This window comes from Nomascus leucogenys, chromosome 14 (assembly GCF_006542625.1).
Source record: "Nomascus leucogenys isolate Asia chromosome 14, Asia_NLE_v1, whole genome shotgun sequence".
Lineage (NCBI taxonomy): Eukaryota > Metazoa > Chordata > Mammalia > Primates > Hylobatidae > Nomascus > Nomascus leucogenys.
Genome location: NC_044394.1, coordinates 58,371,422 through 58,386,793, shown reverse-complemented (window position 1 = coordinate 58,386,793; position 15,372 = coordinate 58,371,422). Strand labels below are relative to the sequence as shown.

Here is a 15,372-nt window from a genome sequence, read left to right as displayed (position 1 = left end):
CTGGTCATGGCACACACTGGCTTCAAGTGTTCAACAGCCTCCCACTGCCAACAGGATAAACTAGCATGGTCCACAAGGCTCTTCGACATATGGCAAATCCCACCCTTCCAACCCCTTGTTCTGCCACCCTTTCACAGGTCCCTTCAACTCCAGGCACATCCAACTACTTCTCTTTCATTAAAACTGCATGTGTTAGCCAGGCGTGGTGGCACATGCCTGTAGTCTCAGCTACTTGGGAGGCTGAGGCAGGAGAATCACTTGAACCTGGGAAGCGGAGATTGCAGTGAGATGAGATCACACCACTCCACTCCAGCCTAGGTGACAGAATGAGACTCCATCTCGAAAACAAAAACAAAAACAAAAACAAAAAACTGCATGTGTTTCTTCAGGCTTCACCACCTTGGCACATGTTGCTTTCTATGCCTGAAACACTTTTTCCTCTTCTTCCTTTTGGGAATTCCTACCCCAGAGATTCTGGCTTTCCACGCCCAATCACGGATCTCACCACACAGTATGAAAATTATGTCGAGTCAGCCAGGCGCAGTGGCTCACGCCACTTTGGGAGGCCGAGGCTGGCGCATCACGAGGTCAGGAGATCAAGACCATCCTGGCTAACATGGTGAAATCCTGTCTCTACTAAAAAATACAAGAAATTAGCCGGGCATGGTGGTGGGTGCCTGTAGTCCCAGCTACTCGGGAGCCTGAGGCAGGAGAATGGCGTGAACCTGGAAGGCGGAGGTCGAAGTGAGCCAAGATTGCGCCACTGCACTCCAGCCTGGGTGACAGAGCAAGACTCTGTCTCAAAAAAAAAAAAAAAAAAAAAAAAAAAAAAAAAGAAAATTGTGTCGAGTCTGTTTCTCCTACTTAGTTGTGAGCTCCTTGAAGGACAGAAGCTGTATCCCATTCACTGCTGTGCTCAGCACAAGAGTGGACTCTTAGTCCTCACTCAGTAAGCCTCTGTTGCATGAGAAAGCAAGGAAGAAGCAGAAAAATTTGACAAGGTTAAGAAGCAAAGGTCAGGAAAATAGAGGGAGTTCAAACTTTATCCGATGACCTGTCCAAAGTACTTACTTTGTGATATACCCTGTTCTCTCTCTGGGATTTGAGGACAGAGCTTCCTTTAGGGGTGTGTTTCTCAAAGTACAGTACAAAACATATTTAAGCAAATAGCAGGACTCTCTCTTCCCATTCCTTTCAATGTTTCGGATTTGGCTGGAGAAAAACACACAGCCATGGTGACTGGTCTCATTTTAAATTCATGACTGCTAACTCCAAGTGGGTCCTAAATGGTACCCAGTAATTCAACATTTCTCTTGCTTATTCACTAGAGTATTTCATGTCTTCTGTCTCCACATTCACTCTTAGCTGATGACCTTTCTTCCTATTTCACTCTGAAAACAGACACAACCAAAAGACCTTCCCAAGTTCCCACCACACCCACTGAAGTTGGTGCTCATATATTTTGCCATCACGCCTGTTACTAGGGATGAATTGTGCTCCTAGCTAAGGCTAAATTATTTCCCACTGAGCAATAGATTCCATTCTTTCTTGCTTAAAAATCACTCCAGCAATTCTATCCTCTGTCCCGATTTACCAATTTTCCTTTCTACTAGACCACTTCTGTCAACTTAAAAACATGCTCTAATTCTTTTCACGAAAAGAAAATTAAAAATGTTAAACACTCACACCCTCTTCTAATTTCAGCTACCACCCCATGACTTCCCTTTCTAAAAACTTCCAGTTATCTTAACCCACTCTCCTCACCTCCCATTCTCCTTGAACCTATACCAATTAGGCTTTCACTCCTAACACTCCTAAAACTGTTCTTTTCAAGTTCACCAAAGACCTTCATTTACTTAAACAGTATAACACAGCTGATCATTCCCTCCCACTGAATACCTTCTTCACTTGGCTTCCAGGATATCATTCTGTTTTTTTCTCCTATCTCAGTGGGCATTCCTTCTCAGTCTCTGCTTATTCCTTCCCATCTCCCCAGTCTCATAATATTTGCACGCCCAGGGCTCAGTCCTTTCCATCAACACATAGTCTCTGGCATTAAATACCACCTACATTTACAGCTCCAGTCCAGGGAGACCCTAATTCTGAACATACATATCCAATTACCTATTCAATACCTCTACTTGGATATTAATAGCCATGTAAAAACCTAACATGCTTAAAACCAAGGCTCACTTCTGTAATCCCAGCACTTTGGGAGGCCAAGGCAGGAGGATCAATTGAGCCCAGGAGTTCAAGACCAGCCTGGAAAACATAGTGAGACCCCGTCTCTACAAAAAATATAAAAAATTAGCCAGGCATAGTAGCAAACACCTGTGGATCCAGCTACTCAAGAGGCTAAGGTGGGAGGATGGTTTGAGCCTGGGAGGCAGGCTGCAGTGAGATGCAATCGCATCACTGTATTCTAGCCTGGGCAACAGGGCAAGACCCCACCAAAGGAGCGGAAGCATGGGGAGGGAAGGAAGAAGGAAAGGAGGAAATAAAGAAAAGAAAATCAGGAGTCTATCTTTCAAGTACTCAAGTCAAAATAATTGGAGTCATCACTGGCCCCTCTACCTTACACTCTGCATTCAATCTGTCACCAAATCCAATTGGCCCTACCTTAAAATACAACTAGAACCCAATCATTTCTCACCACTTCCACTGTTAAATTTTACTTAAAATGTAACTCAATTTTTGTTAACGTATAACTAGAATCCAATCACGTCTCACCACTTTCACTTTTCACAATACTATAATTATTGCAATACCACTTAACACCCTCTACTTTCAACTTATCAGCCACAGTGATCTTTTTATAATCTAAGTAAAACTGTCACTTGACTCCTCAAACCTTCCAATGGCTACCCAACTCGGTAAGATTAAAAACCCATAAGGCCTATAAAATCTGGCCACCCCTTGGGCTTCCGCCCTGATTTCCCTCCTGTCCTTGCTCACTCGACTTCAGTCACAATGATTTCCCTCCTATTCCCCGAACACACTTTCCACCTCAAGGCCTTTCCAATTGCTCTTCACTCTGCTTAGAAGATTCTTCTCCCAGGTATCCACATGATTTGCTCCCTCATCTTCTTCAGTTTTTTGCTCAGATGTCACCTTCTCAGTGAGGCTTTGCTTATTTTATTTAAAATGACAACTTTGGCCAGGTGCGGTGGCTCACACCTATAATCCCAACACTTTGGGAGGCTGAGGCAGGCGGATCACCTGAGGTCAGGAGTTCGAGACCAGCCTGACCAACATGGTGAAACCCTGTCTCTACTAATAAAACAAAAATTAACTGGGTGTGGTGGCGGGTGCCTCTAATCCCAGCTACTCGGGAGGCTGAGGCAGAAGAATGGCTTGAACCAGGGAGGCAGAGGTTGCAGTGAGTCGAGATCGCGTCATTGCACTCCAGCCTGGGCAACAAGAGCAAAACTCCATCTCAAATAAAATAAAATAAAAACTTCCCTCAAGTCTTCATCCCTGATTTTTCTCCACCATACTCATTACTCTCTAACATATTGTTCACCTTGCTTAGTTTATGTTGTTTATTGTCCATCTCTCCCTACTTGAGTTCCATGAGAGCAGAGATAAATTTTATTTGTTCTATTCACAGCTGTATTCTCCAGGCCAAGAACAGTGCTGGCATATGAAGTTGTTCAAAAGGTGATTTGTTGAATGAATAAAAAAAGAAATTCTCAGTTTGCTGCTACAATGTCTTCAGTACTCAACACTTGCTAAGCCCCTTTTGGGCTCAGTGACTTGGTAGGTAAAAGTATCAAGTCAGAATTTATTAGTATTAAATAGAAATGCTTTGTCTTCATTTTGCTTTTTGACTACTTTTTATTCAAGATACTGGATCTCACTCTTTTAACAAAATTATTTTTAATTTAACACGTTTTTAAGCTTAAAAAGTGAGGTTCTTCTAAGAAAAGCCTTAAGAAGTTATTATGCAACTAGCACAGACACAGGGCAAAAATTGTGAATGTGGTATTTGAACGGCTGAAGTTTAGGAACTCTCTTCGAATAGGGTTGCCAGATAAAATACAGGACACAGTTAAATTTGAACTTTCAATGAGTGATTTCGTTGTTGTTTTGGTGTAAGGATGTCCCAAATATTGCATCGGACACACATTAAAAATTACTCGTTATCTTAAATGCTATTTTAACTGGATATTATTTTTAATTTTTGCTAAATATGGCAACCCTATCTAGGAGAATAAATAAACTGCACCCGCCTGTCGCTTCAATTTCGATCTATTACAAACAGCTAATATAATTCTTGTCCTATCCACTAACTGCGTGGCTTTTATGCCCCAACAAATGTGTCCCTGTGGGCGGGTACTGAGGCCCGATATCCTAAAAACAAGGAGGCAAAGATACACAGTGCACTTTGCGAGGGGAAAGGCTCTCCTCGCAGCCCAGAAAGAGAGGCCGGCCGCATCAAACGCAGGCCATTCCGGGCCCAGCTCCTTTCCCAGCCTCTGTCGCCTGCGTGGCGGAGGCCAAGGCTTGGCAGCCGCTTTCCGGCCCTTACCAATGTTGCCTTCGATGGAGAGCCTTCGGGGCCCGCGCCCCGCGTGCAGGCCCCTGGAGGAGGGAACGCCCTCGAGTGGGCTCTTGGCCATGGAACTGAAGGGTGCTCGAAGCCGACTTAGAAAGAGGCGGCCCGCGGCCATCCCACCCACGATTCGCACAGCGATCACTTCCGCCGAGAGCACTTCCGCCCTAGGTACCGCTGCTCACTCACCCCAGCGCACAGCTGACGTAAGGAGATCGTCAGACAGGAAGTGGGTGGGGTTGAACATGCGACGTGGTGAGCCCAAGAGACCGCTCCGCTATCGCGATGTTTGTAAAGAAGCGTTGCGGGAAGGAAGAGTTTTGCAAGGGTGCAGAATTTGATGGTAACAGGAGTTGCGGTGCGAGTGGTTTTTGTTCATTGGACAAATAACATTTTAAAAGACGTAATTCTACAATCCAACCACTTCATTTTTGTATAACTTTAAAATAAATTGTATAACTGAAGACAAATAAAATTAAAAATAAAAATTGTAATTTTAAGAGGGGCTTTTTTCCCCCCAGGTGCTTGTTGTCTGGTTTTTATTTTAATATCGGAAGAAAATGGAAGTTTTAAAGTAGGAAAATGACTCAATCTGATGATTTACACAAATTTAACTTTTTCCTATTCCCTGTAATTCCCTGCACAATGCTGGCATATTATTGACTAAATTAACAAATTAGATAATAAGTTACACCCCATTGCTTAGTGGGTGTCTTGAATAAGTAAATAAATGTTTGGTCAATCGATTTGCATTATAGCCAAAAATCCCTTCAGGATAAGGTGGTGGTGGCTCAGGTATGTGACTGGAAATCGTTTAAACCTGGTAGGTTGGGTTCTTGGACGTAAGCAATGGCGAGTAGAGACTTGCCAGTGTATAAAACCTGAGTCCTGCTGTGGGTGAAGTGTGCTCTGCAGGAGGGCAGAGACCTAAGCTGCTGCCACAGGTGAAGCCGGACTGCCACACCCCGTCATCATAACAACCTCAGAAGTAATGATTTACGGAATATTGTCAAATGGTGCCTCCCGTTCCAATCGCTTAAATCACCAGAGTCAAATGGTGCTTCCCGTTCCAATCGCTTAAATCACCAGCGTCAAAACCAGGAGTCAACAGGCCAAACCGGCCTTCAGGCAGCACTCTTAGGTGTGGCAGGTTTTAGAAGACAAGGATCTGATTGCAAGGGGGCTGGGGAGGGGCCAGGGGCCAGGGGCTGGGATACCTGTCTTGAAGCTGTTCCCGTAAAAAGCACGGGACCTTTTTCTTATGTTGATGTACATGTAGGATGGCTGAGGTCATGTTTATATATTAAGAACATTTTTTTAATCGAATTTTTTAAGGATAACCAGGGTGGGGCGTTAATGGCTACTGGAGCGGCTAAAGTCCTACCCATTCCCATCTCCACTCCAGCAGCCACTTCTGTAAAAAAAAAAAAAAAAACCTGCTTACATTTCTTTACCTATGTAAACTCAGACTTGGAAAATATTCATCCAAAAAAGCTTGAGAGGCTTTCTGCCTCGCCAGGATCTTGCTGCCTCAGGGGTGTTGTGAAAGTTAAATGAGAAAGTTGTCTGCAGGCAGGCATTAATCTGAAAGCAACGAGGCAGGAAAATAGGGTCTGGAGACAGGGAACCTAAGGCCGATTCAGGCTGACTTCCTAGAACTAAATCAAAAGGAAAACCCCAACTTTCTAACTCAAGTAACAAAAGGACCAGAAGCTAATCCCTTTGCAACCCCCACTTTTCTGGGTGGCAGATGAAAAACTGAAAGTACCTCTGACTGGCCCCCTCGGGCAATCAGTCAGGCTGGTGGCAGGCCAAGTCTTTAGTTGCATGGGGTATAACTTCGTAACTTCACTTCAGCCTCTGATTGGTCCCCTCCTGCAACCAATCAGACTGATCGCTGGCCACTACTTCATTTACATAGGGTGTACACCAGGTAACCAATGGGAAACCTTTAGAAGGTATTTAAACCCCAGAAAATTCTATAATTGCTGCTTGCTTGGGCCCCTTCTACCCCAAGGAGTGTTCTTTGGTGTACAATAAATTTGTGCTTTTGTTGCTTCATTGTTTCATTGCTTTGTGCGCTTTGTCCAATTCTTTGTTCAAAATGCCAAGAACCTGGGCACCCTCCACCAGTAACAGAGCTCCTAAAAATTGTTTTTAAAAATTTTATGATGAAGTGGCGGTGGTCACGCCTGTAATCCCAGCACTTTGGGAGGCCGACGCTGGTGGATCACGAGGTCAGGAGATCAAGACCATCCTGGCTAACACTGTGAAACCCCATCTCTACTAAAAAAAAAAAAAAAAAAATAGCCGAGCATAGTGGCAGCTCCTGTAGTCCCAGCTACTCAGGAGGCTGAGGCAGAAGAATGGCGTGAACCGGGAAGGCGGAGCTTGCAGTGAGCCGAGATCGCGCCACTGCACTCCAGCCTGGGCGACAGAGCGAGACTCTATCTCAAAAAAAAAAAAAAAAAAAAAATTTAGGGTGAAGCATAGTATGTAGTGAGGAAAAGATGATGTGTTGTAAGTGTACAGTTCAATGAAGTTTTCACAAACGGAACAGTTCCATGTTCCTGGATTCAGATCAAGAAACAGCATTATCCGCATCTCCAGAATCCCCCATATTGGTTGCCAGTTACTATCCCTCAAAGATAACCATTAGCCTGACTTCGACAGTAGAGATTAGTTTTGCCTTTTCTTTATATAAATGGAATTATATAGTAAATACTTGTTTTATTTAACATATCTGTGAGATTCATCCAGGTTGAATTTATTAGTTGTAGTTCACTCATTCTCGTTGCTATATAGTATTCCACAATGTCACTATACCACAATGTACTCGGAAGTTTCTAGATTTGAGCCATAATGAATAGTATTGGGGTAAATATTCTTGTACATGTCTTTTGGTAAAAAGAAGTATGCATTTCTCTTGGGTGTATAAGTAAGACTGGAATTGCTGTGTGATAAGTTACATATATATGCTCTGCTTTGATAGAGATTACCAAATAGTAGATAGTTCCACAGCGTTCTAGTTGACATCACCATCATCAGTGAGAGAGAGTTCTGGTTTTCCCACATTCTTACCAACAGTTGATATTGTCAGCTTTTTTCATTTTATCCATTTTGCTGTGTGTAATTATAACTTATTGTGGTTTTAATTTGCATTTTCCTGCTGATTTTTTTTTTTTTTTTTGAGACGGAGTCTCGCTCTGTCGCCCAGCCTGGAGTGCAGTGGCGCAATCTCGGCTCACTGCAAGCTCTGCCTCCCGGGTTCACGCCATTCTCCTGCCTCAGCCTCTCCGAGTAGCTGGGACTACAGGCGCCCGCCACCACACCCGGCTAATTTTTTTGTATTTTTAGTAGAGACGGGGTTTCACCGTGGTCTCAATCTCCTGACCTCGTGATCCGCCCGCCTCGGCCTCCCAAAGTGCTGGGATTACAAGCGTGAGCCACCGCGCCCGGCCTTTCCTGCTGATTAATGAAGTCAAACATCTTTTCATATGTTTATTGGTTATTTCAGTATCCTCTGTTGAAGTCTTATGTCCATTTTTCTATTGGTTGTCTTTTGCTTGTCTTATTCTTCAAATATTCTGGATGAGTCCTTTGTGAATATTTTCTCTCCGTGGTTTGCTTCTTTTTTTTTCTCTTTTTCTTTTGTTGAGACAGAGTCTTGCCCAGGCTGGAGTGCAGTGGGGCGATCTTGGCTCACTGCAACCTCCATCTCCTAGATTCAAGCGATTCTCATGCTTCAGCCTCCCAAGTGGCTGGTATTACAGGCATGTGCTATGCCCGACTAATTTTTTGTATTTTTAGTAGAGACAGGGTTTTGCTATGTTAGCCAGGCTGCTCTTGAACTCCTGGCCTCAAGTTATCCACCCACCTTGGCCTCCCAAAGTGCTGGGATTACAGGTGTGAGCCACTGTACCCAGCCTCTAAAAACACTCAAAATTTTTTTGATGTAGAGTGTAATGTAAGAAACTAAAATATCTTTTGCCTAAATTGCCTGTCAGTTATCTTAATTCATTAGTAATAATCTTTCTACCCCCCTTTACTTATTTATGCTTGTTTTGTTAAATGTTATTTATTTATTTATTTAGGTCCCAATTCCAAATTCCCAGAAGGGAGAATCTGATTGGCTCAGCTGTGTTCAGGTATCTAATCATGGTTCAATCAGCTGTGGCCAAGGAAGAGGGTTGGGGCCCCACTTTTGCGCATGAGGAAGTACAATTAAGGGGATCTTCATGAGCAAAGAAGACACCCCAAAGAGGTGGTGATCAGTTCCTCTTGGAAGCAGTAAACAGGGAGTTTTCATCCCATTTGGGTGCTAGCCAGAAGACTGAAAGTAGTGGCATATTGGTGAGTAGAATTACCTCCCCCTTACCTGGGAGAATGAGGCCACTTCCTGCCCCTGGGGGATTTTGCCCTGGGTAAAATGTTGCCCTGCAGGAACTCTAGTCATTCAGCATCCATTCATTCATCCAATATTTGCTGAGCATCTACTGCATGCCAGACATTCTGCTTAGTCCTTGAAGTGCAGCTCTGAAGGATTTACTATTTTTCCAGTGTTTGTAAATGCTACTGTATACATAAAATACTGACCAATATTATATAAAATGTCATGCAGCCATTAAAAAAGGGAGATAAACATACAAAAATGTGGCCCAAACTTTATTCTGCAGCCTGGACTTTTAGTCAGTTATATCTCACCTACATTGAAGATTTTCTAATGTGCTGGATTGTGCTAAATCGATTTGGTTAAACTGGAAAGTACACTTCCAGAATGCCCTACAAACAAGGCTCTGAGTTAGAGTTGGCCAAAAGAGGACCTGGGGTGAGATTTGGAAGGCAGAGTGGGAGCGTCAGCCATTCCTCTGTGGAAATCTTTTAGTCAGATGCTATGACAGACAGAGGTGCCCAGCATATAGGTTTCACCTGGTCCTCCACCCATTTGTGACTCCTCTTGGAGTATCCCACAGTTCCTTGCAGACTTTCACTTTCCCAGCTCCTTCAGGCTTTGGGTAAAGTCCCATTCCTGTAATAAAGCCCTTATTCCCATAATACCCATAATGGCTCTGCTCCCCTGAATGAACTGTATTGATACACCTACTCATAAAGGGAGATGTATCAAAAGGTGGTTAAGAGTGTGGGCTCTGGATTCCAGTGACCTGGGGGTGAGGATTAAGAGAGAGAATCCACTTGCTCACACCTGCCACACAGTTACCACCCAATAGACATTATATAACACATAATAAGTAATGGCTGCCTTCGTGGGCCCTCAGTGCCTGGGACATTGTTTCTCTCTCTCTCTCTCTCTCTCTGATAGGGTCTTGCCTGTCAGAGGCTGGTTTGAATTAGGCTCAAAGGATCCTCCCACCCCAGCCTCCCATGTAGCTGGGATTACTGGCGTGAACCATCACACCTGACTTTTGTCGATCTTTAATAGACTTACAGTTGGATTTCCACTTTCCTCAAGCCACTGTCCCTCTCTCTATCAGTGGATAACTCCACATCCATTGAAGAATCTAGGACAGCATTTTTTAAACTTGAAATAGAGTAAGACTGGAGTAGGGGTGGAAGGATGGGGAAGGGAGGTTGGATGGCTGTGGAGGGTTGGTGGGAACGGTCTGGGCAGCCTGCCCTTCTCCATGTGGAGGTCTGGATGCCCCTCCATAGCGCAGTGTCAGTGCCCTACATCTCAGAATGCTCCTGCCTCCTCCTGTGCTTTCTCTTCCAGCAGCCAGAGCCTGCAGCTCTTCTTTGGAGGAGGCCTTTACCAATACAGGTGGAAAGCCTAGGACTTCAGTCCTCCCAGGGAGCGCCCTCACCAACCACTGGCAGGTGGGACTGTGAAAGCCTGGCTCCCTGGCCTCCACCAGGCTAGCCTTAGACTCCAGAGCTCCCAGTGGGTGGGGCCAGGTTGAAGCTGCCCTCTCCAGGACTTTACCTGCAATTGCCCCCTTGCCCCCTTGCCAGATTTCCTCCCCTTTCCTCTTCTGCGCCCCCTCCCCCGCACTCTGCTTACCAGCTGTCCTCAGAGCACTTCTTTAATAAGTCATTTGCAGGGAATCCTCATTTCAGGGTCTGCTTCTGGTCCTCACACAGAAATCCCCTAAGGGCTTATGAAAGCCGCTCCTCCATCCCACCCCACCCCCAGAGATCGAGTGCTGGGAGGGTGAAAGTAATGTCTGACATTGAGGTCTCTGCGCTTAACCACTGGACTCCACTGTCTCCAAATGGGTATGTCTGGGAAGCTTCATGGACCAGGTGGGATCTGATGGGGGCACGAAGGCTGGGACTTTGCTAGGTGGGGAGGTGAAAGGTGCACCAGCCCAATGTGAGGATCTAGTTCTAAGCTGAACTAGCTGGGTGAAACCAGTAAACTAGCTATAAAATGGGAAATGATACTAGTACCTGCCTCATAGGGTTGTAGTGAGGATTAATTGAGGAAATCCATGCAAAACTCTTAACCTGGCCTATTGAAAGTACTGAATAAATGTTAGCTATTATTATCATCCCTTATTTTCTCATAGTACTTTTAGGCACTTTTGTTTCACTTTGTGTCACTGTCTTGTATGCATGTGTTTATCTCTGCCTGTAAGCAGTGAGACCCTCATGGGCAGGAATCATCTTTGTTGGAAACATAAATCCCTTGTGGCCTTACCCGGCAATTCCAGATGCCAAAAATTCAGTAAATACTTGTAAAATTAAACAAAATTGACCTAGAGCAGTGGGTAGGGAGGAAATTAATAAAGAGGGGAGGAAGAGGAGAAGGAGGAACAGGAGAGAGAAGGAGAGAAAATGTCCCTCCTAAGGATGCTACTCCTGTCTTAATTTGGGGGCAAAATACAACCTGGCCAGGCACGGTGGCTCACACCTGTAATCCTAGCACTTTAGGAGGCCACGGTGGGCAGATCACCTGGGGTCAGGAGTTCAAGACCAGACTGGCCGACATGGTGAAACCCCATCTCTACTAAAAATACAAAAATTAGCCAGGCGTGGTGGCACATGCCTGTGATCCCAGCTACTCAGGAGGCTGAGGCAGGAGAATCACTTGAACCCAGGAGGCAGAGGTTGCAGTGAGCCAAGATCGCACCACTGCACCACAGCCTGGGCAACAGAGACTCTGTCTCAAAAAAAAAAAAAAAAAAAAAAAAAGACAGCCTAATCCTCAATGACAACCTTGTAGAGATCTTAGGCCCACGGTGACCCTCCTTCACGCGAGTGACAGTAACATTGTATGTGAACTCATGTCACATCCCATAAGCCTATGTCATGACTCTGTGTTCATGTTCCCTAGTGAACTGCCCTAGAGCACAAGCACTTACATCACTGAAAGCCTGTGTTTCTACCCCCATCCCAAGAGTCATCTAGCCTCATTCTTACTTATATTCAAGGAAAAGAAAACAAGATGACATAGTAGAAGGAGCACTAGCTTTGCAGTCAGATACTTGAATTTTAATCTTGAATCTGTGTGATCTTCGCAAGTCCTTGACTTCTCTGAGCCTCAATTTCCTCATCTGTAATATGGGGATAACGATAGCACCTACCTTACAGCATTATTGCATGGATTAAAAGTAATGTGTGAAAAGTCCTTAGCACTGTGTATGAGACATAGCCCAGGAAAAAAGAGCCCCACACAGAGAAGTAAGGCTTGTAGGTTTTAATGTTTCATGACTGGTAACAGAGTAGTCTCGAGGGGATTCTTGGAGAAACTGTTCTGACTTTAGAAGCACTTCCTGTGGACAATGGAGGGCCCTGCCTCATCATACTCGGGCTTGCTGATCCACATCTGCTGGAAGGTGGAGAGAGAGGCCAGGATAGAGCCCCCGATCCAGACTGAGTACTTCCGCTCTGGGGGAGCAATAATCTGCAAAGAACAAATGTGGTGAATCATGATCAGTCCCCAACAGAATAAGCAAGGTGATCCAAAAATCTACTTATCCCAGAAAAGGTGAGCCCCATGGTCAGAAAAGAACAGGAGAAACATTGTGATAGATTAGATTATTGCTCAAAACCTTCACTTCCCCATTCTTCCCTCATTCCCTCCATGGAAAGAGTGCGCTGTTCCCTGTGAGGCTGGGCATTGTATTTGCTTTGACCAATGGGATATTAGCAGACATAACACAAACAGGGTCTTGAAATGTGCTTGTGTACTTGGGCATATTCTCTTGCTCTGCCATGTTCATGAGAAGAACTGCCCCTGGGGAGCAGCTAGCCCTTCAGCCTGGGCCTGTTAATGAGAAATATGGACTTGACCTGAGTTGGCTGGACCCGCAGTTAATTCAGAGCCACTTACTTAGCCAAGCCTGACCTTGATCAGCTAACTTCCAGCTGACGCGCAGATGCATGAGTAATAAATGCTCATTGTTAGGTGCCCCTGAGATTCCATAGTTGTTTGTTACTTGGCAATAGCTGACCGATACAAATATCTATAAGGGGAATCTTGTTCTGTTCTTGCCTGGAGTTTGGATGCATAGGCAGGTTGGGCTGGGCTTCCTCCATTCCTGAGTATAAACCAGTCTACCCAAACCCTGTTTTGAGCTAGCTGTCATCAGCCAATTATATCTCAGAAGTCCTCAAATTTATATCTACATTGTTCATGCTTTCTACTAGGAATCCTGGGCTTAGCTTTTAGAAATTGATTGTCAGGTCAAACAACTTTGAACTCTACCTCAAAGGGGATCCAGAAGGACTACGATTCTTCAACTAATTTTCCAGTTTTGGAAGGGTCTAAGAATTCAGTGCTAGAGCGAACCAGATAATAAACTGTTTTTTTTTGTTGCCGTAGAATCTCTTTACATATTTCCTAAATCACAGAGATCATGGAATTGTAGAATAAGAAGGATCTTTAGAAGTTATTACCCAGGCAGACAAAAGTCACACAAATGCTCCTTGAACAGATTATTTCAAGGACTGGGAATGCACAGCCACTAGCAAAGTAACAAATTTTATTGTTGGACACTTCTCATGAGAAAACTCTGGCTTCTCTTAGGTTGGTGGTCCTAAATATAAGCCCCACCCCCACCCCAAATCTGTTCTTCCGTGTCCTTGAGACTTGCCTCATCTCCCCCAGTTCCTCTATACAAATCCTGCTGCCCAATTTGGATAGGTGCTCATATAAGCACACACCTGCCCGGACACATTTGCTCCTTCTACTTCCTCTGCTTAGAGTGTCCTTTCCCTTCTGCTTTTCTTATTTAGGTTGTCCTGGTATTAATCATGTTTACTAATTAGATCCTAAACTCCATGAAGGCTAGCACATACTGTTAAAGTCAGAGCTGTGGCTCATGAATTGGGAAATGCATCAGATCACTGGTGGTTGTTTATCAGTGTAGGTGATGGGGGGCAATTCAGACTTGTTGGACCAGAATCTGGGAGTGAGGCTAGGCGTGGTATCCTGACACACAGTCCTGGTAAAAGGCCCTGCCCCAGGCCTGGCACGATGCTCCCCATAGGACAGGCCTCAGTAATGCACTATTCCTGTGGCTCTGGGTGAGAAGAGCCCACAAGTTCTCACTAGTTTCCTGCTGGTTTGCTCCATTTCTCTGTGATGAACACCATCTGTTAGGCAGGGGGAAGGCCTGGGGCAGCCTTCCTTCATGAAGGTTCTTAGAATATTGACTGAGAACACATTTCCTCACATCAGGCCTACTCCCCAGAGACCAGCTTTATTGTAAGACTTTGTAACTTTCAACCAATGTGTTATTTCTATTCCCAACTCTTTCTCTAAAGCTGTTAGCAGCAAAGTTCCTAGAAGGAGCAAAAAATGTCTGTGTGACTGCTTGGAGACCAGAGGCAGAGGAGAAGCTCCCATCCTGCAGATGCCCAGGAGGCGAGAGGCCCTGTTGGGAGGCAGTATGGGGAAGGGCATGGCCAAGATGGGACAGTAGATCAGAGATGTTCAGGAATCAAGGAATGTCCCTGTTGAGTTTGAAGCAGAGCTGGCCCTATGACCAAACATCCACTCTTTGGAACTTTCACCCTCCTCTGGAGCAATAAAGTTTAAAGATACCATAGTGTGACCTCCTTCTTTTCTTTCCTTCTGTTTCCCATCTCCTGATTTCCTTCTTAACCCTCTCAATATTCTGTTTATTTTATTTATTTATTTATTTATTTTTAGAGACAGGATCTATCTGAATTTATATTTAGAGACAGGCTGGAGTGCAGTGGCAGAGTTAGAGCTCATCGTAGCCTTCAACTCCTGGGCTCAAGTGATCCTCCCATCTTGGCTTTCCAAAATGCTGGGATTACAGGTATGAGCCATTACACCTGGATAATATTCTTATCATCCCAAATTCTTTCAGCCTCTTCTCATGTGACATTCCTGGGATTATGTTTGAGATCCATACTAAGTGGGTCTTCAGCCCATCAATGCCCGAGGAACATAATTCCCTAGGATAAAATTGGCTCCAGTCCAGGGTGATATTGAACCCAGGAGACCAGCAAGTTATCAGGTCTGGCAGCCTGCCTCTGAGGAACTCCCAGGTAGGCAAGACTTTATACAAAGAACAGAATGGAGAGAACTGAGGCAAGACCCACCTTGATCTTCATGGTGCTGGGGGCCAGGGCTGTGATCTCCTTCTGCATCCTGTCAGCAATGCCAGGGTACATGGTGGTGCCCCCAGAGAGGACATTGTTGGCATATAAGTCCTTACGGATGTCAATGTCACACTTCATGATGGAATTGTAGGTTGTCTCATGAATTCCAGCGGACTCCATGCCTAGTGGAGATCACAGTGTCTGGTCAACAGGCATCACTTCATAAATATGCATACCTCCAGCTCCTCAAATGACCCTTCTTCGATTGTCGAAACTACCCT

The 15,372-nt window shown here is 44.8% G+C and overlaps 2 protein-coding genes across 7 annotated transcripts in view; both read right to left on the bottom strand.

Moving 5' to 3' along the window:
- DGUOK (deoxyguanosine kinase) overlaps nt 1-4,760 on the bottom strand; it is a 31,953-nt gene extending 27,193 nt beyond the window's left edge. Inside the window, exon 1 of one of the 4 annotated variants that reach the window (XM_030827717.1) lies at nt 4,745-4,760. Coding sequence is in view for 1 of the 4 variants with exons in the window: in XM_003268677.2 (XP_003268725.1) it covers nt 4,532-4,673 (142 nt within the window). In the remaining 3 variants the exon portion in view is untranslated. Of the gene's footprint in view, nt 1-4,531 lie in introns of all 4 variants that reach the window. The other 3 variants (XM_003268677.2, XM_030827715.1, XM_030827716.1) reach the window with 3 other exon arrangements.
- Nucleotides 4,761-12,197: 7,437 nt separating this feature from the next.
- ACTG2 (actin gamma 2, smooth muscle) overlaps nt 12,198-15,372 on the bottom strand; it is a 29,218-nt gene continuing 26,043 nt past the window's right edge. For all 3 annotated transcript variants that reach the window (XM_003268674.3, XM_003268675.4, XM_030827714.1), the window contains 2 exons: nt 15,092-15,273; nt 12,198-12,419 (listed from right to left, as the gene is read on the bottom strand). In XM_003268674.3, the coding sequence (XP_003268722.1) occupies nt 12,276-12,419; nt 15,092-15,273 (326 nt within the window). In that variant the 3' untranslated portion in view covers nt 12,198-12,275. The remainder of the gene's footprint in view (nt 12,420-15,091; nt 15,274-15,372) is intronic.